At 44.9% G+C, this 24,504-nt stretch overlaps 1 protein-coding gene across 1 annotated transcript in view; it reads right to left on the bottom strand.

Moving 5' to 3' along the window:
• MELTF (melanotransferrin) overlaps positions 1–24,504 on the bottom strand; it is a 389,430-nt gene that overhangs the window by 19,893 nt on the left and 345,033 nt on the right. The window contains exons 12-14 of the mRNA XM_078666484.1: positions 18,605–18,755; positions 17,505–17,572; positions 17,228–17,415 (exon numbers count right to left, since the gene is read on the bottom strand). Coding sequence (XP_078522610.1) covers positions 17,228–17,415; positions 17,505–17,572; positions 18,605–18,755 — 407 coding nt within the window. The remainder of the gene's footprint in view (positions 1–17,227; positions 17,416–17,504; positions 17,573–18,604; positions 18,756–24,504) is intronic.

Here is a 24,504-nt window from a genome sequence, read left to right as displayed (position 1 = left end):
CTTATTTTCTAGGGTTATTAGGCCCCACAAAAAGTTATGGGGTGAACTTTGTTGTATGTTAATAAGTAGATTAAAAAAATCCCAATCATTAATCATACTAGTGGTTCAAATAATAAACACTGGCTGGGGGCGTGGCTTAAGCCACGCAGCAAGATGGCCGCCATTTAGTTGTGCTTTGCCAGCCGAGCTACAAATCCGGCACTTATCCTGATTATAAGGGACGATCCCTTGTCTTATCTCCATGCAACTGAGGTTGAGCATGCGATCTCCATATTGCAAAAGCAGAACTCACCCTAGCTGCCAAACGGAAGATTGATCCGAAACTGGAGGCTGCGCTGGGGGAGAGACCTTGGCGCTCCCATAGACGCATGGCTTTGCTGTGACGGAGCGCAGCGAGGTGCCGCCTGAATCTGTTGTTGGACCCCCGTATCTGCTCTGTGGGCACCGGCTTGGGCGCCGCTGTAGAGGTGGTGTCCCAGGCCCGGTTCGTTAGAACCCATCCAAGCTACATCGAGGCCGGAGGCGCATCCTAGAGATCAGCTGAGGCCCGGTGCGGGCGGGCATCACCGTATCGCTCTTGGGACGAGCCTGGCTGGAGAGACAAACCCGCACCTGGGAGACATCCTGGACACCGCATCTCGGCGTGCGTGCGCGCTCTGCGACACTGTGGGTCGGACTGTTGCTGGTGGCCGACTGAACGTGTGCCCTCCTGCTGGAGCCAGGATTCGTGATCCAGGCCATCACCTGTGCACCAGAGAGGACAGGGACGGCCTGTTCTCCTGTGGGATTCGCATAATGTACAGGTTGGTGGCTGCCCTTGAACCCATTCCTCACTACATTATACATCTGCTAGCCGGAGGGTCTTTATTGTGGACGCTAAGTGGCCCTAAGCAGAAAATCTTCGATCACCCACAAGCCCTGCGTGAAGCTATCAAGACATTAACATGTAAAGCCCTTAATTATCGCCTTCAAGAATCTCTCTGTGTCGCATATCGAACTCCTTGGTTTCCACTCGAGGATAATAGCTTCCCATCACTCGCATTGAACGGCAGCCGGCTGGGACCTGCACTGACAACCGCGAGGCTGTATCCTGGGGCGAATACTACCCACGGCTATTACATACTCGGCGGTACAACACAACAAAGGACACTTTAGAGATTTACATCAAGCTGCTTGGGTGTAATAAACAGTTGCATTGTAACCTGTGTTACACTCGCGTCATAGCGCACGTCGACCACCATTCATCAGGGAAATCCAGGCAACCTATATTGATACTAGCATCAACCTAAACATACGTTCTCTGGCACTCCCCAGAAGTCACTCCTACGTAAATCATAATGGGGAAAACAGACACCAAGCAAATGAAAATTTAGTTTGATAACAGAAGATCTACCCAAACTGCAGAGACCAAGGTGGGTCACGACACGGAATTGCCGACGAATAATCCACCAGGAGCACAAGATGATGACATACGCAGCATTTTACTGGAGTTTTGAACCAGTCTCAAGACTATAGACGACAAACTAGACAAACTTACCACCCAACTTGATCAAGTCAGGAGCCGCACGGACACTTATGAGATGCGTTTAGACCAGCTAGAAAATAGAGCACCTGATGCTCATGACTTCCAGGTAGAATCAAAAGAGCACCTATTACACATGGAGAAGGTCTTGAATGTAAAAAAAGCAAAGAATGAATACCTTTAGGTGCACTCAAGGAGGAACAATATACGCGTCCTTGGTGTTCCTAGGACTACCGCAATCACAAACATGGAATTATTCATAGCGGACCTTTTGCGTGAACTATTTGGTAAATACCTATCAACCATGTTCATTGTGGAGAGAGCGCATCGGACTCTGACCTCCAGTGGGTGCCAACCCAGGCCCATTATAGCGCGTCTGCTAAATTACTGAGACAGGGATGCGATCCTGAGAAAATCCAGGGAAAGGGGTAACATTACCCATCAAGGCAACAGCTTATCCTTCTTTCCAAATTTCACACCCACGGTGCAAGCTGCCAGATGCGCATTTGGGCCTGTTAAGCGACTACTCCAGAAATCTGGCACATCATATGGGCTCTTTTATCCTGCAAAACTGAAGATCACACATGAGGGAGTACCGCACTATTTCACCGATGCTAAGTCCGCACTTAGATTTGCTAAGCACATTGATAAATTGGAGCAAAAAACTCCAGCTGCAACTAATCGCAATACTCTGGATGCAAATCTAAGCCACAATGACTGATCTATGTGGTTACCTGAACACTATGTGAAGAATAGGGATCATGTTTCTATATTTGTTATTCAGGTAACAAACAGGTTGGGTAGTGGTGGGGCTCGACCTATCACACTATAGGCTATTGCCTAGGGTAACTTGGGGATGAGTTCCTTTTAATATCCCTTTGAAGCTCGGTCACCCTTCCGGAAGGTTGGGCAGTACGCCGGCGACCCCATGGCAACGGGAGATCTCCCTTTGAGCACTATTAATGTTCACTGTTTTGGTTGTGGGAGCGGGTGGGGGGATTACAATACTCAACCTATTTGGAGGGTTGGTGTGGGTGGGGGGTTGGAGGGGATGTTAAAAAGGTCTTATTGGTTCACGAAGAGGAACGAAAGCAACATTAGTTGGTACTAATCGATGTTCTACATCACAGCTTAGGTCCTTTCTCTATATGTCAACGGTTGCAATATACACAACAAGGCTCTGACACACTGAGATAGTCGACTCTTATCTCAATGACAATTAAAGATATATGCAATAATTCTGCATTTGATTATTGACAAGGCAGGATGGCGACATACAATTTCTTAACCTGGAATATTCGTGTCCTTAACAACCACAGGAAGTCACGACTTGCCCAGGCCTTCCTGGCCAGACAACAGGTGGACATATGTTTCCTCCATTAAACTCACTTAAACTCTACGGATACACATAAATTGAAACACAAGCGTTGGGGTGAATACCATTCTTCTTATGCTAGGGAAGTGGCAATTCTGATACGCAAGGGGATCGATTGGACCCTGACACAGTCACTTATAGATTCAGAGGGGAGATATATTATTTCAAAGGGATCTCTGTGAGGTACACAGATAGTTATGATTGCCAAACATGGGCCAAATGTGGACAGCCCAGACTTTTTTCATGATGTGTGGGTAAGTGTTGTTGCTATGGGCTATGCCACGGTGATAAGGGGAGGTGATTTCAATGTCATGTTATGTTATGTTACGTTATATGCTCTTTTATAGCGCTTGAATCACCCGGGGGCATCTCGGCGCTTGACTAGAACTAATTCCTGCGATTGGAAGAGGACCGAATGAATTAGAAAAGGAAGGCTTTTAACTGTTTCATAAATGTGCCATAATTATCAATTTTACAAAGGGGATCTGGTAACTCATTCCAGTATCTTGGCGCTAGATATGAGAAAGCTTTTCCTCTCGAACGACGTAGCCTTATACGTGGTATTTGTAGGAGACCACACATACCAGACCTCAAGTTCCTATTAGGAACATGTTTGATAAGTCTTTTTGGAGGTATTTAGGACCTCTACTCTTGAGTGCTGTGTATGTAAGGCAGCAGATCTTAAAAATGGATCTTTTCCTCACAGCTAGCCAGTGGAGTTCACGCAAAAGGGGTGCCGATGAGGAGCCTGCTGGGCGATTGAGAACCATCCTGGCTGCAGTGTTCAGAATCACCTGCAGCTTGTTTAACAAGGTCTCTCCTGCTCCTGCTAGTAAAGCGTTGCCGTAATCCTATTGACTAATAACCATAGCCTGGATCAAGGTTTTGTGATGAGTGATAGGCATGAAGGGGAGGATTTTACGCAGCAAACGCATGCTATAGTAGCAAGAGCGGGCCGTTGTGGCAATATGGTCTTTCATTGATAGGGACTGATCTAATTTTATCCCTAGGTTTTTCACACAATGAGTGGGCACTGGGGCTGCTCCCAACACAGCGGGCCACCCGTCATCAGACCAGCTTGCTGTGGCTTTGCCCATTAACATTAATTCAGTTTTACCAGGGTTCAGCTGGAGACAATTCTGTGTCATCCAGCTGGAGATCTCAAGCATGCGTCTGGAAAACCTTGCTTTCTCTGCAACTAAGTCTGTACCAAACGAGAACATGAGCTGAGTATCATCAGCATACAAGATGATCTCAAAGCCCAGTTGTTCCGCTCTCCTAGCTAGTGGGGCCATATAAACATTAAATAGGGTAGGACTTAGGCAGGATCCCTGAGGGACACCTCTGTCTAAATTAATTGCATCGGACCTGTGTGGGCCAAGCATGATTGTTTGTGTCCTTTCGGACAGAAAATTTCGCAACCATTTTAGTGCTGTTCCTTGGATGCCACAGGACTCCAGTCTCTCCGCTAGCATTTCATGAGAGATGGTATCGAATGCCGCAGAGAGATCTATTAGTATCAGGATTGCCGAACCGCCCTTATCTATTTGTAGCCTAAGTGAGTCCGTGACTGCTAAAATGGCTGTCTCCGTATTAAGCCCTATTGGAATCCAGATTGTGATGGATCTAATAGTTCGTTTCGCTCCAACTAGAGACTCAATTGTTTGTTGATCATGCTTTCCAACGTCTTGCCCAATAGTGGTAGGAGGGAAATCGGACGGTAGTTACCCAATTCTCGTGGGTCCGCCGTAGGTTTCTTCAGAATCGGCCGTACAAGTGCTTCCTTCCACATTCTTGGGATTTCCCCCAATTGTATAGGTGAATTAAACAGTTGGTGAATGGCTGGCGCGCAGCTGTTGGCTAAGAGGGCCATCATCTTGGGGGGGCACGGATCAGAGGGGGAGCCTGATTTAGCAGAGAGAAGTGCTTTTGCAACTTCTTCGAGGGTGATTGGGTCAAAGCAATCTAAGGTACTACCTGTCCTTTTTTCGAGCTCCAAGTGTTTACTGGGATACTCAGCAACCTGTGCAGTATCGGATGGAAAGTAGGCATAGATTCTGATGATCTTATCTTGGAAATAGCTGGCTAGCTGGTTACAGAAACCTTGAGTTTCTAAGGGTGATTGTCTACATGCGAGAGGCGACACAAATTCCTTTACTATGTTGAAGAGGGTTTTGGGGCATTGGCGGCGTCCTCAATTTGATTAAGAATAAATAGAAGTCGTGATAGTCTTAAAATTAGATGGTAGGTGGACAGGGTTTGTTTATACTGTGATCTGTCTAGTGTCGTTTTACTGACGCGCCAAACTCTCTCCTACCTTTTGCATTTGGACTTTTCTGTCCTAAGCTCTGTGGTGTAACTTGGGGCTGATGGACGATTTTACAATTGAACCAAGTTTTTCTTGGGAATCACTGCATCCAAGGCAGAAACAAATGCCTTATTGAAACCCTCCAACGTTATCTCCTTTCCCATCCCCATTCTCCCCATTTCAGATTGAAATGCCTCCTGAAAGGCTTCAGCTGATAGATTACGCCAGGGCCTCAGCATACTCTGCTTCTTGCCCGATTTTACAGTCGAGGACCTGGGACATGGCAATTTGATGACAAAGTTGATCATGGCGTGGTCAGACCAAGTGAGAGGCTCTGGGGGATTACAAGTTAGATGCTCAATGTTAGAAAAAATTAAATCTAACATATGCCCCGCAATGTGGGTTGGACCAGTCACTCTTTGGGTCAAGCCAAGCATATCAAGAGCAGACATAAGTTTGTTTACCTCCTGACTCGTTAGGTTTTCTCCGTGAAAATTGATATCCCCCAGTAGAAGGAACTTATTTGTAGCAAGCACATGCATGTCAATTAATTTGATCAGGTTAACCGCAAAGTCATTTTTTTGGCCCGGGGGACGGTATAATAGTGCTCCGTTCCAACTATCAGTAGGAGAGGTTGTGACCTTAAACATTCCTAATTCCATGCTGTCCTTACTTAGAGAGGAAATCCAGTTTACTGAGAGATGATTCTTAAAAACAATCGCTATCCCCCCACCTGTCTTACCCTCCCTGTCCAGATGCAAAAAGGAGTAGTTCTCAGGAATAACCACTGCAATCAGGGGATAGTTAGTAGATTTAAGCCATGTTTCCATGAAGAAGCATATGTCTGGAGCATGAGAAGAAATCATATCCCAGATTTCGAAAGGGTGCCTAACAAGCGATCTTACATTGACTAATATGCACTTTACACTGCCAATATTTTGTTCCATAAGGTAGTTCCTAGTCTCAGGACCAGCAAGCATCTGGGAGCCTTGGAATTTACATAGGCTGCATGCCACGGGGCCTTCCAAAGTGCTGGGAAATTTCTGCTGGCAGCACAAATGTTTGAGGTGATTACCTGGCTCCCTGGTTCTGAGCCTCCGTAATGCATTAACCGAGTAGGAGATACGAGGGATGATAGAAGAATTTTCCTCGAATCGGGCAGGGTTTATGGCCTCTGGGCTCGGTCGGGCGCCAACGGGCTTTCAATTGGCGCGCCGACGGATCGCCCGCAGCGCGCGTCCGCTGCACGTGTGTGTTAGTACGCTCATTTTATAGCATGTAAATTGGTTCCACAACTAGCCCGCCACCCTTCCCTACCCGCAAGATGGCTGCTCGCTCCACCGGCCGCCTGTTGGGTAGTAGGGTGATTCTCACTGCCCAGCGCCTGGATCGGCTGAGTGAGGTGAGCGGGTAGGATAAATGAAAGTCAGCCTGCTGAGTGTGAAAGTTTTAAAAACAAATACCACACAAACGAATATGGTGCAAATAAATGAAAAGCAACGATTAAAAAGCACTTCTCCCGGCTTTCCGCCCTCAGGAGATTAAATGCAATACTTTGTGATGACCTAAATAGACTGGGATCTGCCCGCGCTCTTCACCCTCGCTCATGTCACGCATTCAACGCGATCATAACGGACAGTCATTTGGCGGATATATGGAGATGTCAGAACCCACAAAAACGGGGGGAACTTGTATCTCCTAACAACATAACTCCTGGTCCAGACTAGACAGCTGGCTGGTATCTGGTGATGTAGCAACATGGACGATAGATGCACAGCACCTACCAAGGTCCCTATCTGGTCACTCCCCTTGCTCCCTCAAGGTTATACTCCCTACATCTATTAAACGCAAATTCACGTGGAGACTTCCTCTCCACGCTCTGTAAGACGCAGCATTTCAGGCAAAAATTGAAGAGGACATTGTTGAATATTTCTCCCTAAATCAGGGATCAGTTTCGTCTTCCTCAGTTCTATGGGAGGCACTGAAAGTCATCATAAGAGGGAAATTTATAGCTCGCTAGGCGGGAGTGTTGAAAGCCTTACGTGGCTCACTACTGAAACTAGAAGCTGAAATTAGAACACTTGAACTCCAATACTTCGACACTAACGATGCCTCACTCCTGATGCCTGTCCGTGAAAAGATTTCGGAATTTGAAGAAGAAGCAAGGAATTTAAATTCCTCTGGAAGTTTGCCGCAACTAGGCGTTACAGAGAAGGGGACAGACCCGGAAAAACACTCGCAAATATACTTAAACCGTCGTGCAGCTCTCCGTTTATAGCAGAACTCTTAGACGATGACGAGGAACCCATCAGAGGCCCCAAAGAAATGCACGATCACTTCACCGAATTCTATAATTCATTATATACTTCCAAAACACCATAGGTTGATTCCAAACTAACTGCTTATCTAGACTCTCTGGAGCTTCTATGGCTCAGTAATGCCCACAGGGAATATTTGGATGAGCGTTTTACCATAGATGATATAACTCAAGTGATTAACAGTCTTCCCACTGATAACGCTCCAGGCCTCGATGGCCTAACAACCGCCTTCTATAAAACCTATGCCAAGATCCTAGCCCCGCCTCTCATGGCAATGTACTCTGAATCTCTAGAGAGTGGGTCACTACCCCCAACTACCAGGGAAGCAGTCATTTTAACACTACTTAAACCAGGCAGAACACCAAATAAGTGCGACTCTCACAGACCCCTTTCCCTCATCAATATAGATAATAAGATTTATGCAAAACTTCTCACAAACCGTCTGCAGCCACTATTATCATTTACAGCACAGCCTGATCAATCCAGGTTTATATCAGGGCGCTCCACATCACATGATCTAAGAACCTTTTTCTTCATCATACATTAGTTGGACCCCCAAACCCCTGCTGCGACAGCGTTTCTCAACGGCACCAAGGCTTTTGACTCACTTGAATGGCCATACCTCTTCACCATTCTTGCCAGACTGGAGTAAAGCCCTCTATTCATAAAACAGATCAGACTTTTGTATTCCAGCCCCACCGCCAGACTACGTGCAAATGGATTAACTTCAGCCCTATTCGCATTCACACGTGGCACCCGGCAGGGATGCCCTCTGTCGCCCCTCCTGTTTGCCATTGCTATGGAACCCCTTGTGGCAAGAATAAGACAACTCTGTAGAGACCTAGTGTAGACTAGGTCTGAAAACCGGGAGCTCACCCCAAATGTCCCTAAGGTTTCAAATGTGTGAATACTATAGTTCAATTTATTCAAATATTTACAAAAAGAAATGTACTACAATCATCTTGATCTCAAAGAAGTTTGACTTATTTAGTAGCCATTATTGCAAAACATATCTACAAGAGTATTTACATAGATGACATCATAATCAAAAGTTCAATTTTACCTTATACCTTGAGATCCATTTGTTAACCTGCACCCAGTCCTCCGTGAACTCACCAGATTCGGAGGTCTTTCTGGTATCCACATTAATTGGTCCAAATCTTCTTGCTTCTGCTCACTGACACAACAGTCCCCTTTGAGCTGGATTACCCTATCCAATGGGCAACCAGTCCGGTTCGTTATTTAGGCATATAGCTCAGCAATAATTTTCAAGAACTCTGGGACATGAACTCTGGCTGTACACTAACATGGCTGAAAGATAAGAGAGTCATCTGGTCTAAACTCCCCATGTCTCTAGCTGGACGCATCACTACCATTAAAATTATAGTTTTACCTAAACTGTTATATTTATTTGTCAATTTACGGCTGCAACTAACTCAATCCTTCCTGGAAACTCTTAGATCTTTAATGATCTCACTCGTATGGGCTGGGAAACAACCACATATATACTGGGAAGTTCTCATGCTCCCAATAACCCAAGGCAGACAGGGCGCCTGACCTTGCCTTACACGCCTTCTGCGCACAGGCACAATTTCTCCCCTACTGGATCTTCCCTACCCCCTTTCAACCCCATGTGGAAGCTGAAACAGACATTGAAGCTCCGGTGCCCTTGGCGGTTGCTCTTTACCGTTCCCATAAACGCCAACACACAACCCTAAAGACTGGAGAAGAAAACAAGTTACTTACCTGTAACTACGGTTATCCAGTATTGGTATCTTTCATAGATTCACATGCCTGAATCATTCCCCGTCGTCGAGGCGGGAGTCCCACGGTAAAAATATATACAATAGCAGTGCCTAAAAATTCTTGTAGTAGGCTGGAAAAGCCTAAAGGCCTAACTAGGCCTCAAAACTTAGCAGCCTATCTACATCATTATGTAAAAAGACCTGAAATAGTAGCCTCAGCCAATCAGCTGTCCTCACCCTCTAGAACCTTCCCAGCCCAGGCAGTTCTCCTCAGATTTTCCCAGCACAAGTGAGAATGAGTATCCATAAAACAGAACTGCCATGCCGGGGAAGAGGGTGGGTGCATGTGAATCTATGAAAGATACCAATACTGGATAACCGTAGTTACAGGTAAGTAACTTGTTTTCTTATCCAGTATTGGGGTATCTTTCATAGATTCACATGCCTGAATCAGAGTAGCAAGCAGTGACATCATGTCTGTCGTTAGAGGAAGGTGGGAGACAAAATAAACCATATACATCCCCACACAACCAGGAAGGTAATAGAGCACAAACTTGTTGACATTACATATGCATCAAAACCTTCATAAGAACATTATATACATTACAGCATTTGAAAACTCTAAAACATCATAATGAAACATATGCTCAAAATAGGCAAATGAAGAAGAAAAGACTGTAAAAAGTCTAACTTTAGTGAAGAAGATGCTGCAGTACCGCTTCTCCAACTGCTGTATCATCATGAACTGCCGACTGCAAACAGTAATGTTTGGTAAAAGTGTGCACACTTTTCCACGTAGCAGCTCGGCAAATGTTCTCCAGCGTCACTCCAGCGAAAAGGGCCGTTGACGCTGACATTGTTCTGGTGGAATGCGCTTTGACCTTCCTTGTTAAAGGTTTGTTGGTTTGTCATGACAGAAGACAATGGTAGAAGACAACCATCTAGCTATAGTTGCCTTTGTTACAGCTTGACCCAAGGTGGCTTGACCATAAGCAACAAAAAGTTGATTTGATTTGCGGATGTCTTTTGTTTTTTGAAGATAAAACTTCAGGCACCGTTTCACATCCAGAGAATGTAAAACCTTCTCCGCTGAAGTCTTAGGATCCGGGAAAAAAGTTTTGAGTTTGACCGGTTGATTGATGTGGAATTGAGTTGGTACTTTTGGAATTAATCTTGGGTTAGTCCTAAGTGTCACAAAGTCTTTAGAGAATTGTAAGAAAGGCTGTGTAACAGTGAAGGCCTGTATCTCACTGACTCTGCGGGGTGAAGTGAGAGCCAGCAAGATATCCACTTTCCAAGTTAGAAACTTTAGATCCGCCCTATGAATAGGTTCAAACGGTCTTTTTAGAAGTTGAGAAAGAACAATATTAAGATCCCACTCAGGAGGAGGGGGACGAACTGGTGGAAAAGCTCGGAATAGCCCCTTAAGGAATTGTTTGATCAAAGATGAGGAACATAAGGATGGTTTGTTGGAACTCTTCCTGAACCTGGATATCGCCGCCAGATGCACCTTAATGGACGAAAAAACCAGGCCAGCCCTAGCTAAAGAGAGCAGATATGGAAGGATGGCCTCCGGAGGAGCTTGAAGTGGATGAACATTATTCGCTTCACACCATGAGCAGAATCGCTTCCACTTAAAACGATAGGTTTTAATGGTACTTTGAGCACGGGCTTGCGATAAAATCGCCCTGCAGTCTGAGGAGATGTTAAGATCCTTGAACTCTAGGAAGTCAGGAGCCAAGCGTGCAAGTGCAGTGATTGAGGATCCGGATGTTGGATCTGGCCTCCCTCCCTTGTTAACATCGACACTGTCGGTTTGAGACGAAGTGGAGGCTGCTGAGATAGTAGAAGGAGCTCCTGAAACCAAAACTGCCGTGGCCAACGGGGAGCAATGAGGATGAGAGTGCAATGTTCTATCTTCATCTTTTGCAGTACCTTCGGAATGAGCGGAATCGGAGGATAAGCGTACGCAAAGATTCCGGACCATCTCATCAAAAGGGCATTTCCCCTGGACTGCGGTTGAGGAAACCTGCTGGCATAAAACAGGCATTTGCTGTTCTGCTGCGTGGCGAACAGATCCAGCGTTGGTGTTCCCCAAGTTTGAAATATCCTGTCCACTTGATGTTGTTCGAGCTCCCATTCGTGACAGCCCTTGAAAGCTCTGCTGAGGTTGTCGGCAAGAGAGTTCTGGACGCCTTGCACATGTTCTGCTCTGAGGGATATGCCGTGGTGTATGGCCCATTCCCACATCTCCTGAGCCTCTAGCGACAGGGTGAGAGATTTCGTTCCTCCCTGTTTGTTGATATAGTACATGCTGGCGGTATTGTCCGTACGCACCAGCACGGACGAGTTCGCAATCCTGGGAAGGAAGGCTTGCAGGGACAGAAAAATGGCCCTCAGCTCTAGGCTGTTGATGTGTTTTCGTCGGTACCGACGAGGCCATCGTTCCTGGATCTGAAGGTCCTGAAGGTGGCCTCCCCAACCTTCCATAGAAGCGTCCGTAGTCAGGGTGAACTCTGGAATGTCTTGTAGAAAGGTGAGGCCTGGTGACAAATTGGGCGCCTTCAACCACCAAAGAAGGGCTTGCTTCATTTTGGTAGTTACTTTGATGCGGTCGTCGAACGATCCGTCGACCTGCCTCCACTGACGAAGTAACTCCTCCTGTAACGGTCGCATTCTGAGTCTCGCCATAGGGATGAGGCTGATTGCAGAGGAGCACATCCCTAGAAGGGAAGCAAATGTCCGAACTGAAAGTGACCTTCTTGCAAAGATTTGTTTTGCTAGGTTCAACAGTTTGTTCTGCCGCTCCAGAGTCAAGAACGCCTTGCACTGGCGTGTGTTCAAGACTGCTCCCAGAAAAGTCAACTCCTGACGAGGTTGAAGCTGAGAATTGCTCGAATTGAGAGTCAGACCCAGATTCGAAAAGAGGGAGAGGGAACGCCTGACCGCTTCCATTGTGGAGTTTCTCGATGGTCCTTTTAACAGCCAGTCGTCGAGGTATGGGAAGACTTGCATTCCCTGTGACCTCAACAGCGCTGCCACTGGGGCTAAACATTTGGTGAAGATCCTGGGGGCCGATTTGAGGCCAAATGGAAGTACTTTGAACTGGAAGTGGACGCCAGCCATCTGAAACCGTAGGTATTTGCGGTGTTTTGGGTGAATAGGGATGTGGAAGTAGGCGTCTTGCAGATCCAGAGAAGCCATAAAGTCCCCTTTGTTGAGACAATTCAGAATGTCCGTCAACGTTACCATGCGAAAACTCTGTTTCTTTAGATATTTGTTGAGTTTGTGCAGATCTAATATTGGACGCCACTCTTCTGAAGTTTTCTCCACGAGGAAGAAGCGAGAATAAAACCCTTTCCCTTTTTGAGAAGGAGGAACTCGTTCTATCGCATTCTTGTGTAGCATCTTTAAGGCTTCTTTGAAGAGTAAGTGAAGACGAGGGGGAGGGGGACCCCTGGGCGGCGCTGTTGGTGGCTTCTGTAAAAACTCCAGAGTGTGTCCGTTCCTGACAAGATCCAGGACCCACCGATCCGAAGTTATTGTCCGCCAGTGTTGGTAAAAGGCGGAAATACTGGCGCCCACGGGAAGGGGAGGATAAGTGGCTGACGTCCGGCAAAGCTCATTGGCGCTTGTTGGAATCACGCCCTTGATTGTTAGAGCGTCGTTTCCCTCCCTGACGAGAGAAAGATCCAGAGGCAGGCTGTCTGTAAGAGCTTTGATAGTATGGTTGTTTGTATTGAGATTGGTATTGGCGATTTTGCTGATTGGAATAGTTCCCCCTGGAGGAGTAACCACGGCCTCTTGCTCCTCTAAAGGATCCCCTCTTGTATTGTAGGGTACCCAGAGATTTAGCTGTTTCTGTATCTGTTTTTATTGCCAGCAAAGCGTCATCGATGTGTTTACCAAAAAGTGAATCTCCATCGTACGCCATGTCCAAGATTTTTGTGTGGACCTCAGGCCTGAAGGTGGTAGCCCGGAGCCAACCTTGACGCCTAAGTACTGCTGCACCTGCCAATTGTCTGAAGTTGGTGTTAGAAATATCAAGGGCGCAATCAATGATTTCGGAAGCTGCCCTTTCTCCCTCCAGTACAATCCTGCGCACCTCTTGTTGCTGATCCTCAGGGATCATCTCAAGGTATTCAGACAGATCGGACCACATCTGCCTATCGTAACGGGCCAAGATAGCTAACGAATTAGAAGCTTTAATGGAGGCTGCTGCATTTGCAGAGAACTTCTTTCCAATGGCATCCAGTCTCCTGCCTTCCTTGTCAGGTGGTGTGGAAATGGGAACAGAAGGATTCTTGGACTTCTGTTGTGCAGCCTGTGATATGACAGAGTCTGGTCGAGGGTGACCTATTAAACAAGATGGAGTATCTGATGGTGCTCGATACTTCTTCTCTATTCGTGGAAGGACTGCAGGAATGGAAGCAGGCGTTTTCATGATGTTGAGGCCCTCCTTCCATATATATTCAATAATGGGGATAGCTCTGGTAACTCTGCGATATCCCTCTTTAAAGTCATGCAAAAAGCAGACAGACTGCTCCACTGTGACGGTCAATTCCAATCTATTTGCCGCACGTTGCATAATATTATGAAATCCGCCGATATCCTCAGGTGGAGAATCTGAAGGGCGGGGCGCAGGCGGTGAAGGCATAGGAATGACGTAATCCTCCCATGGATCTATAGGTGTATTATCTGGCAATTCGCCCTCTTCCCTGTCATCATCGTCATCATGAGAAGAAGTATCAGTGTCATGTTGAGGCGCTGGAACAGTATCTTGTCTTGGAGACAATGATGTCCGCGGTGACAAAGGCCTTGGCAAGTTAACTGGGGTAGCCGGCACTACAGATGCAACCGGAGTTGGAGGAAATCTCTGGCGATAGTCGGCCAACATTGCTGGTAAATCTTGAATTAGAGTTGATGGCAATTGAGTAGTGGCCTCGGATTGGTGAGGTCTGGCATGGGGTGATTGATATGGCGTCGAGAAATCCCCATGTTCATAATGACCCTGGTCATCATCTTCATCGTCCTCCTGATATTTGATGTTCAATTGAGACGGGTGACGGGCAACCCCAAAAGGACCCTCATCCTCCTCACCGTTATCTGAATCTACCTCCATATATGTCTCCAAAATATGTGATGGTAAAAGCGGAGAAATGTGGGAATAATCTCGCTGATACGTCTTCATTTGAAAATGTGTATGATGGACTTTCGTAGGGGTAGAACTGGGCAACGGATGCGCAGATGCCACTGCTGTCGTCAATGACGATGAAGCCATTCTAATCGGATTGTCCGTCGACGGAACCGTCGATGGCTTGTCCGTTGTCAATGGTGGCTGCGTCGACGAACCCTTCGTCGACGACGCTGTCGATGGTGTCTTCGTCGACGAGTCCTTCGTCGACGAGGTCGTCGATGGTGTCTTCGTCGACAAGTCCTTCGTCGACGAGGCCGTCGATGGTGTCTTCGTCGACGGGCCCTTCGTCGACAGGCCATCGATGGCGTCTTCGTCGACGGGCCCTTCGTCGACGAGGCCGTCGATGGCGTCTTCGTCGGCGGGTCCTTCGTCGACGAGAGCGTCGTTGGTGACTTCGTCGACGAGATCTTCGTCGACGACGATGATGGTTTCGTCGACGGGATTGTCGTCGATGGACCGGAAGTTTTGGTAGACGGAGCCGTCGTCGACGGAGACGTCGATGACGGGACCATTGGTAACTTTGTTTTTGTCGGCGAAGACTTCACAGATGATGACAAAATTTTTATAGACATCAGAGGTGAGGTAATAGCTGAAGTGGTGACCGTAAAAGTAGTTGTAGAAGTAGAAGTCACAGTAGTAGTATGAGCAGACACCAGAGAAACAGTTTTAGCCTGGGCTGTACTCACAGTTGTCGTCCGAGGAGAAGATGCACTCTTTGAGGGTTCTGAGGCTCTCTGAGAGGATTTAAGTTTCTTCTTTCTCTCAGGAGAAGAGCTTTCCTTGGATCTGGCTCTCTTGCTGGAGGTAGAGGCCTTGTCCTCATCATCAGTGGAAGAAGATTTCAACCACAAAAGAACCCTTGCCTCCTTATCCCTGATAGTTTTTGAAGGGAAGGTACGGCAAATTCTACAGTCCTTCACAACATGTGATGGGTGCAGACAATAAATGCAGTCAGAGTACTGGTCATCCACATGGACTCTCTTCTTAAAGCAGGTTCCACAAGCCTTGAAAAGAGCCTTCTTTTCAGACATTTTCCTGAAGAAAAAGCCAAAAAAGCCAAAAAACTGAGTAGGCACTCAGGGAGACTCCCTTACACACGAAGTGCGGTGAAAATCTGAGGAGAACTGCCTGGGCTGGTAAGGTTCTAGAGGGTGAGGACAGCTGATTGGCTGAGGCTACTATTTCAGGTCTTTTTACATAATGATGTAGATAGGCTGCTAAGTTTTGAGGCCTAGTTAGGCCTTTAGGCTTTTCCAGCCCACTACAAGAATTTTTAGGCACTGCTATTGTATATATTTTTACCGTGGAACTCCCGCCTCGACGACGGGGAATGATTCAGGCATGTGAATCTATGAAAGATACCCCAATACTGGATAAACATTACGATGGGCCTGGAATAGACTCCGTCTAAGGGCAGGGACATCAGACCTTATACGCACCATCTATAAAGCTCACGCAAAATCCACAGATGCCCATACTGCAAGACAAAGGTAATTCCTCGCGTGCTTAGGATGGGACACGTTCGCTGATCTGTATCCAAACGAACACTTCATGACAACTCCTGCAGCAGCTCCTGGAATTAACTCCAGATTCTCTGAATTATTGTTATACTACAGTATCAGAAGCACATGCCACAAGCTCTACGATACATTTTCCTCTCCACCTACTCCCCTTCCGGCCCTAGAGTCATTACTCATAAACCCTTCACCTAGCAAACTCAAGACTCGCCCATATAGTTCCATGCAACACTGGTCCCCAGTCATTCAACCGAAGGCATTAGACAGCTGGAATGAGGAGCTAGAAGACACAGTTTCAGATGAACAATGGAAGTTCTGTTGTGGACAATTAGAAATGATTTTGCCCAATTACAAATTGCTCCATATACACTTCAAATATCTGCATCGGATTTATAGGACCCCTATACAACTTAAGCGCATCTATATATGCCAAGATGCAAACTGCCGGCGCTGCAACGCGCCCAACGGTACATTCCTAAACATGGCTTGGAACTGCCCAATTATGGGGAAATTCTGGTCAGAAATATTCAGCAAAATAAATATATTTCTGGAGACTAACATGACTCCATCGCCTAGAGTGGCCTCATTGGGTTACGTTAAGGAGGCCCAAATCGGCCACCGCAGACTGCTCCCCATGCTCCTACTGCTAGTTAAGCGAAGAGTCAGGATGCATTGGGGTAAACGTAAATCCCCTGACATCAAACCCTGTGTTTTAGACATCACATTCTGCCAGGAGCAACTGAGCATACATTGGGAATTACTACCACAAGCATCCAGGCCCAAAGACATCTGGGGCCCATTCCTTGCCTGGCTAGCTGGCCTCAATTTAGCTCCTACCCCAGCTACTTCACCTTTTCGTGAAAGTGATCAAACAACAGCCAATGAGTAACACGTTTTCCTACAGAGTAACTAACTTACTGGAAATATGTCACTTCTCATGTAGAGCCCTTGCATCTGACAACATTATTCGAAATTGTTCATATATACATTTTGCCTTTCACTGCTCGAACTGTAGAATGTCAAACCATTGCATATCCAGACTGTTTTGCCTCTGCTTCGTTTTTGTTTTAAATGTTCAGATATAAGTTTTTCTTCACACTGTAACATCAGGATGTATGCTTATGAACAATATTCTTTTGTAGTTTTTCTAAATGCTAATAAACAAATTAAATATATATATATATATATATATTTATTTATTAAACACTGGCTAATGCAATATTTGAGCATGCTCTTTAATCTTACCTGAGCTTTCCCTAGCAATCCAGAAATAGCAAATGTGTTGGTGTCTGGGTGGACCATCACTGCCCGAGCAGGTACCTGGCCCCAGTTACAAAATTCAAATTGATGTACTTCTGCTAGTGCTCCATTTAGGCATAGTAATTGATAATCAGTCGATTTCAGTGGTGAAGCCCAGTCATCCTTGTTCTTGCCTACCATGAGATATAGAGAAAGGATATTACTTAGTACCAATACCAGACGTGAGTCTGATGAAACTGTATTCAGCAATGTCAACTCTTACCATCGGTATTGTCAAGCACCGTTGAATGCTTGACAAAGGCCACCTCTCCAGTCCCATCGACCAGGCACCTTGAAATAAAAGAAATACAATGGTTCATTCATTTAAAAATTAAAAAATGTATGAATCACTTCTTGTAAAGGTCAAAATACTACCTGATTTATGTTATGAGGGGATAACTTTAAGGTGAGGGAATAGTCAAAAACAATGTTAAGTACAAACACCAATTTATAGCTTTCTTTGAGTTTATGCAGTGAGATCCCCTGGTTAGTATTAAACCTAGATTACTTCTACCAGAGGGCAGTATACCAAAGCACAGGATTTGCCCATATAACCCCACATAACCTGGGCTGAGTCTATGAACAAAAGAAAAACAAGGTCAGTGTTGGGGATAAATTGGTAATTTATCACAATAATTCACACTGGCAATGTGACTCAATCACATCTCATAATTTAACATAATTTATTCATGCTGCCACCAATATCTGTGTATATAACTGTGAACATCTCACTCTTCATTGTTTGTGAAAGAATTACAAAATGTCTGCATGTATACATATATAACAAGCATACACAATATATAACATTTCAAAGAAGTTCATCCTTTCCTTGTCCCTCGATGATTTACTGTACATTATAGGTGGAACTGCACTTGTTCTAGTCCATGATCCGAGTACAAAATGGGACTATTGCAGGTATGCTTGCTGAATGTAGTCAGTGGCCCTGAAATTACTCAATCATGCTCAGACTTTGCAAGTCAGGAAAACCATTGGATGATGGAGCTTGTGTCGACAGATACAGATGGTACCCAGGGTTTGAAATAGAGTTTCGAGTCTGGCCTTGGAATTGTGCTGTTAACTTATGAGAATGTGCCAGCTTTAGGTGTTGAGAAAGATTTGAAGTCTAATCTCAATTTTCAACAAAAAGCAAACTTTAAGCCACTCAAAGACTTGAACGTACATCCTATTTGAAGAGACATCTTGCAAGATTTTGGTCAATCGTGTTCACTTGGCTTAGGTCACCTGAATTATTATTAGCAATAAGACCACCACCACTAGCAACATCGACATCAACAATCATCAGTGGCTTTTTGATTCAGTTACCTGAAGGCACCGGAGTAGCCAAAATATGGCTCACTGGCAGAGGTGGCACACCGGTCCGGTCCCTTACCCTGGCAGAGGCTGCAGAGCTGTGGTGCAAAGCCCTCCAGGTTGGCTCCAGGAACACAGCTAGCCGGAAAGAATTCACCCACAGCTGATGAGCAAAAATCATATAACAAAAGAGAAGGTCACAAATTAGGATGTGAAGCACTTATAACATCCGCACGGTGCTTTAATAAATTACACAAAATAAATAGAATTATGCACACAAACAAGATACACATTTTTGGAAAGTCCCATTCAAAGGTCATGCAAACCCAACATAATACATAATATTACGTTCAAGAAGATATATTAAAGTTCTCGGCTATGAAACAAAAGAGACGATATTAATATTGATATGTCAGGTGGTGTTTTTCATGACTTGCCCATGTGATGTGTGAACATTGTTAAAATGTAAAAAGCAACTGTCTCATATGTGTTTCACTTTTTGTTCATCCAATTCTGCATCTTGTATTCACCTTAACCTGACCCAACAGACCAAAGTGTTGCATGCCAAGAGCCTCCTGATCAAGATAACCCTGCTATACTAAACATTTTCTATTTATACACATTACACTGCTGTTTGTAATTCAGTTGATGCATTAAAAACCTACCTAGAACTCACTAAGGCTCTCATTACAAGCCAGAAGGTCATCCCAATATAGTGGGTAACAAGAGTTGCTGGATGATCTGGCCAGTAACTTCTTTTATCTGACAAATCAGAGAAAATTGCACCCTATCTATGTACTTTTTCTCGTTCTGAATTTGCCAGTAAAGACATGGCCAAATGTGTGTATAAGGGAAAGGCATGCAAGAATCTCTACTTATTTCAAAATGTAATTCACAAACCTACGAGTGTAAATCTCCACCTCTCCCATCTTTTCTATGAGGTATCTGCACACATGTATGCTTACAACTTAGTAGCAAATGGGGGGGGTAGGACCACCATACCCGGGGATGGCAGTCCTACCGCGGCCATCGTGTCTGGCCCAGTTATAATGGTGGTGGTGGGACTGCCACATGCCCGCTGCCTCCACCGATATCCAAGATCCCGCTGCAGTGGTGAAAGGGGCAGGAAATGGTGGCGGTGCTGATTCCGGCACCACAGAGCAGATTTCGACTTGTATTTCCACCACCCTTTTCATGGAGTGTATCCCGCCATGAAAAGGGTGGCAGAAATTCAGGTAAGGTGGCCCAAACAGGGCCACCGGGGCAAGTCTGCCCATGTTGTGCCCCCCCTAGAATTGCACCTTAGTTCGTGTACAGTGTGGCATGCACGGCATGGCGAATGACACACAGCGCACCTGACGTGGCAGCGGTCCCATGGCGGCTGCATGACTGCTGGCTGTAATCCTCATCCAAAGCATGCCACCGTCATGGGACTGCTGCCGCGGCTCCACCAGCAGTGGATTATAATCGTAATCCGGCGGGCGGGAGCCGCAGGTTTGTCGTTCTTCCTGGGACTGCTGCAACAGCAGTCCGATGGAAAGACCAACAAATCCATAATCTGGCCTTATGTTTCTAAATTTACACAGCCCTAAATGTCCAAAAATCGGCAGTAAAAATACGCCAGGCCATCTTCGACTTGGAGTAGGACAATGACCCTCACCGTTACTGCAGCACACTCCCTTAGAAAATAATGGCGGCATGGACTTAAAAAACACTCCATAGGAAATAACGCTTAATAAATAATATTAATTGTGCTTGTTAACTTACATATATATATATATACATATGTATATACCGTATTTTCTGGCGTATAAGACGACTTTTTAACCCTTGAAAATCTTTTCAAAAGTCAGAGGTCGTCTTATACGCCGGGGTCATTTTATGAGCAAGCGAATATAGCCCAAACCCTATATTTTAAAGGAAAAGTAGGGGGTCGTCTTATAAGCCCAGTCGCCTTGTACGCCAGAAAATACAGTAAGTATATACTGTTCAATGTTTACAAATATGTATAATAATAAATAGTTTTGTTATTTTAAAATGGAACAATAAATAGAATTTAAAAGTCAAATTAAATTATACTTTAATTTTTTTCTATAAATGATAAATAACATTAATTTAACATATAGCATTTAAAAGGCATACACATTAAACAAAAATAAAAAAGTTACTGTGAGTGGGAATATTTTTTAATTGTCTTTTTAGAAATATGATTCATAAATTAAATAAATATATTTGGATTAATTAACTAATACACATTTAATTTAATGAGTTAATATGCTGCGACATTTTATTTATCATATTCTATATTAATATTATATATTTTAAAGTATTTTACAGTTTACATTCAAAAAATGTGTGATCATTTTTCAAGAATAAAACATTTTATTAATTTTCCCTGTTCTTTTCCATATGGAGATCTCCGCCACAGTGGTGCAGATCTCCACGAGGTGTGAAAAGTTACTTGTAGTTAAGACAAGTATATTCAGTCATATATGTCTCTGAAGAAAAGGGTGGAGACATGTAAATTTACCCTTAGAGGTAAATCAGCATTCGGGAATGGTGGAAAGCACATAAGTGTACATTTACACCTCGTTCATGAGTAGACTTACACATGAGTACATTTACATGTTTACGTTTACCTTTGTGGGTAGGCCCCGGTGTCAGAAGATTTGCATTTCTGCAAAAGTCGATAGCAAGGACTTTAGCTCCACACCAATTAGATATATCATAGCAAAACCTCTTGAGCGGAGGACTCTCATAGGAGTTCCATGGTGCTCATGTAAAAAAACATTGGGTTACCTCTACAAACTGGAGACTCACAAATACTGGGTGCTACTTATGTGGTGCCAGTGTGTGTTACGCAATATTTGCTCCTTTTACAAGGTCTCCTAGAGAGGAGCTGTTAGTATACAAGGTGCACAAGGTGAGCTGGGAACCCCTGCTTAGAGCGGGTCTCCCGGCTGTGTGTAGGTTTCTCATAGCAGACACTGATTAACCTCCGCAGGGTGTGCCTAGCAGCCTCAGAAGTATTTATGTGTTTTTGGCAGAGAGTGGAAGGGTCTGCTCAGTAACTGCTACATTCTAAGTCCCACCCTTCCATAGTTGACTTGGTGGTGATGGGCTCAACCCCTGCCCCGTCTCCAGATTTCACCCCTCCAAGGTCCTCCTCTTACACAGTAAAACATTTTTCAAAGTGAATTAATGTGGAAAAACAGCAAGGTAGTGACATGGTCCTGCAATTGTTCCTACACTGTATTCATTACTAATTTTAGATTAACAAACATTAATTTCCTTCTGAAAATACATTATTATACCCAACTGTATAATAATTAGCATAATTTTACAGCATAATTTACATAGCATCCCACTTAATCCCCATTAAGTGGGATGCTATGTAAATTATTCCAAATGCAGTATACCAAACATTTCTTTCTGTATTTTCCACAGTGACTACTGCCATTTTGGTTTGTCTCCATGCCAACCTTTAAAGCTATTTTAAGAGGAGTAACTTATTTCTGACTATCTACATGAGGGTATTGGGTGATAACATTAACAAATTATATTTTTCTTGTTCTGCCATTGAAATTGATGATATTACTCATCACGCAGCATTATATCAATAACGAAATGATGATGGTTTTATCGACACAATGCTTTTTCTTTGCCATCAGTGTTTTCCGGAATATCATAGAGGGGATTTTCACAATGGTAAACTTGCACATTAGTAAATCTACATGTGTGAGTTTACTCTTAAACTTTTGAGTACATTTGCTACTTTTAGTTATTCACCCTTTACACATGTAAAGTTACTCAAAAGTGTAGACTTGCATGTCCCTGACATAAGCAATGGAATCAGGTAAACCGTCAAATCTAAACGTAAAGTTACTACTAGTAGACAGTTCACCACCATATTTGACAATATGCACATTTGACAGAGACCTCTGCAATCAGGGCAGAGATCTCCCTATGGTAAAGTATAAGGAAATAATAAAAGCTTATTAAAATGTAAAAAATAAATAAAAGGTGTATATATTAAATTTTAATGTTAAACAGCTTTATGTTAGTATTTTAAATAAATAAAAAAACAAATGTGTTCATATATTTTAAGTCCCCCTTCCATTATTTTTCTATGGGATGGTATTGCAGTACCTCTGAGTGGCCATTGGTGGTGCTCAACATAATCCAGCTCTGAGCAGGAGCACATATATGACTATTTTGGATCCTTATTACCTTATGAATTTTGCTGAGAAACACTACTAAGGTTTTATCCACGGGTATAAAAATGTTGAATAATACAGAATTCACAAAGAAATTCACAACTATTCCTAGGACTCTGTGACTGTGTCATATTGCCATGAGAAGCTGTGGAATCCTCAGTGAAGTCTATTTTAGTAAGAAATTTACTCCAATGTACCCATGTGTGGCAGGAGCTACCCAATTATTTTATCTTTTTTAATCATCCACAGAGACCCTTTGTGGCACTTATGTCCTAACTGTCTATGCTCCTATGATAGATCCGGCTGTTGTATACATGCTTGGGGTGAGGTTGTGAACTGGTACTGTGTTTTATTACCCCTGGCCTACCCAGAGGGGGCTACTCGTCAGGGTTGCCCTCTCTACCACTTGTTGTTTGCTCTAATGATGGAGCCGGTGGCGGAGACATCAGGTAAATAGGAGACAAGTGGATATATCAGTGGGTTCAATGATACACACTATCTCACTTTAAGTTGATGACAATTTGGTGTATGTACAGGTTGCACCCCATTCAGTCCTAAAGTCATCCAACAACAACAGATTCCGCTGGCAACAATCCCTGAGAGTGCCTGAGCCTGCCTGACTTGAAGACGGCGGCCGAGTGGGTCTGATCTGGGAGAAGCAGCACAAAGGGGCCACAAACTAAGGAGAGAGGTTTGGACAGACAAGGGCGGCAGGGGAACTTAGTGAGAGTGGAAAGTGCCTTAGTTGCGGTAAGGCAATGAGAGTGAAGGCGTTGTAGCAGCGGCTGACTGAGCATCACCCTTCCCTCCCATCCCACTCACCAGAGCAGAAAGGAAGGCTCTCTAGAGGCCGAGAGACGATGATCAGGCTGAGGGCAAGGGTGATAGGCTGAATGAACAGCGGACCTGTGCTGGTGATCACAACACTTGGGAGACAGCAGACCCTGGAACTGACTGGAGATACCAGCCACAAGATAGTGAGCGAGTCAGTGACTTGGAACCGACAGAAGTTGGGCTCTAACGAAGGTACACACTGTGGCTACAACCAGAGCACAGAGAGGGGCTTGGTCAGCATGGAGGAACTTCATCAAGAGGTCAACCTCAAGACACACAAACAGGTCAGCAGTGAAACCTCTCCCTACACCACCTTTGGCCGATAGAGGATCCGGACTGGTTTAACTGAGTTTGGTGGCCAGAACGGCCAGCGGTAGATGTGGGGCCCTGCGGGAAGTGGACCTGCCTGTTCATTGGAGGGGACGACGACAGTGAGAACTTGGGAGCAACCAAGTAGGTACCACTAGAGCTGTCCCCATGACTTCCACCAGGCCAAAAAAGGATGCCACCATCAGGATCTCCTCGCCAAGAGCTCTACTAAATGAATGGGGCCTACTTTGGTATCGGCTTCTCCGGACCCTGCCGCCTTGGATATGGTGGGAAAGCAGGAAGCGAGTGAGGAGGCTCCCATCACGTGCAGCTTTATGGAGTCCCTCTTTAGCACGGTGCGAGAAGACACAGCAACTCTGAGGACTGAAGTGACTAAGGAGGTTATTAAAAAGCTGTGCCAAGAAATGAGCGTACTGGAAAAAGGAGTGGACATGGTGGAAAAGTCGGGGGTGCAAGAGAGGAAGAACTAGAAAAGTGTTGTACGGAGATCCTAGAACTCAAAGGCTGCAATGCAGATCTTAACTACCTCTT

Source organism: Lissotriton helveticus, chromosome 11 (assembly GCF_964261635.1).
Source record: "Lissotriton helveticus chromosome 11, aLisHel1.1, whole genome shotgun sequence".
Taxonomy (NCBI): Eukaryota; Metazoa; Chordata; class Amphibia; order Caudata; family Salamandridae; genus Lissotriton; species Lissotriton helveticus.
Note: the sequence above shows the minus strand (reverse complement) of the source record. Positions and strands in the feature narration are given on the sequence as shown.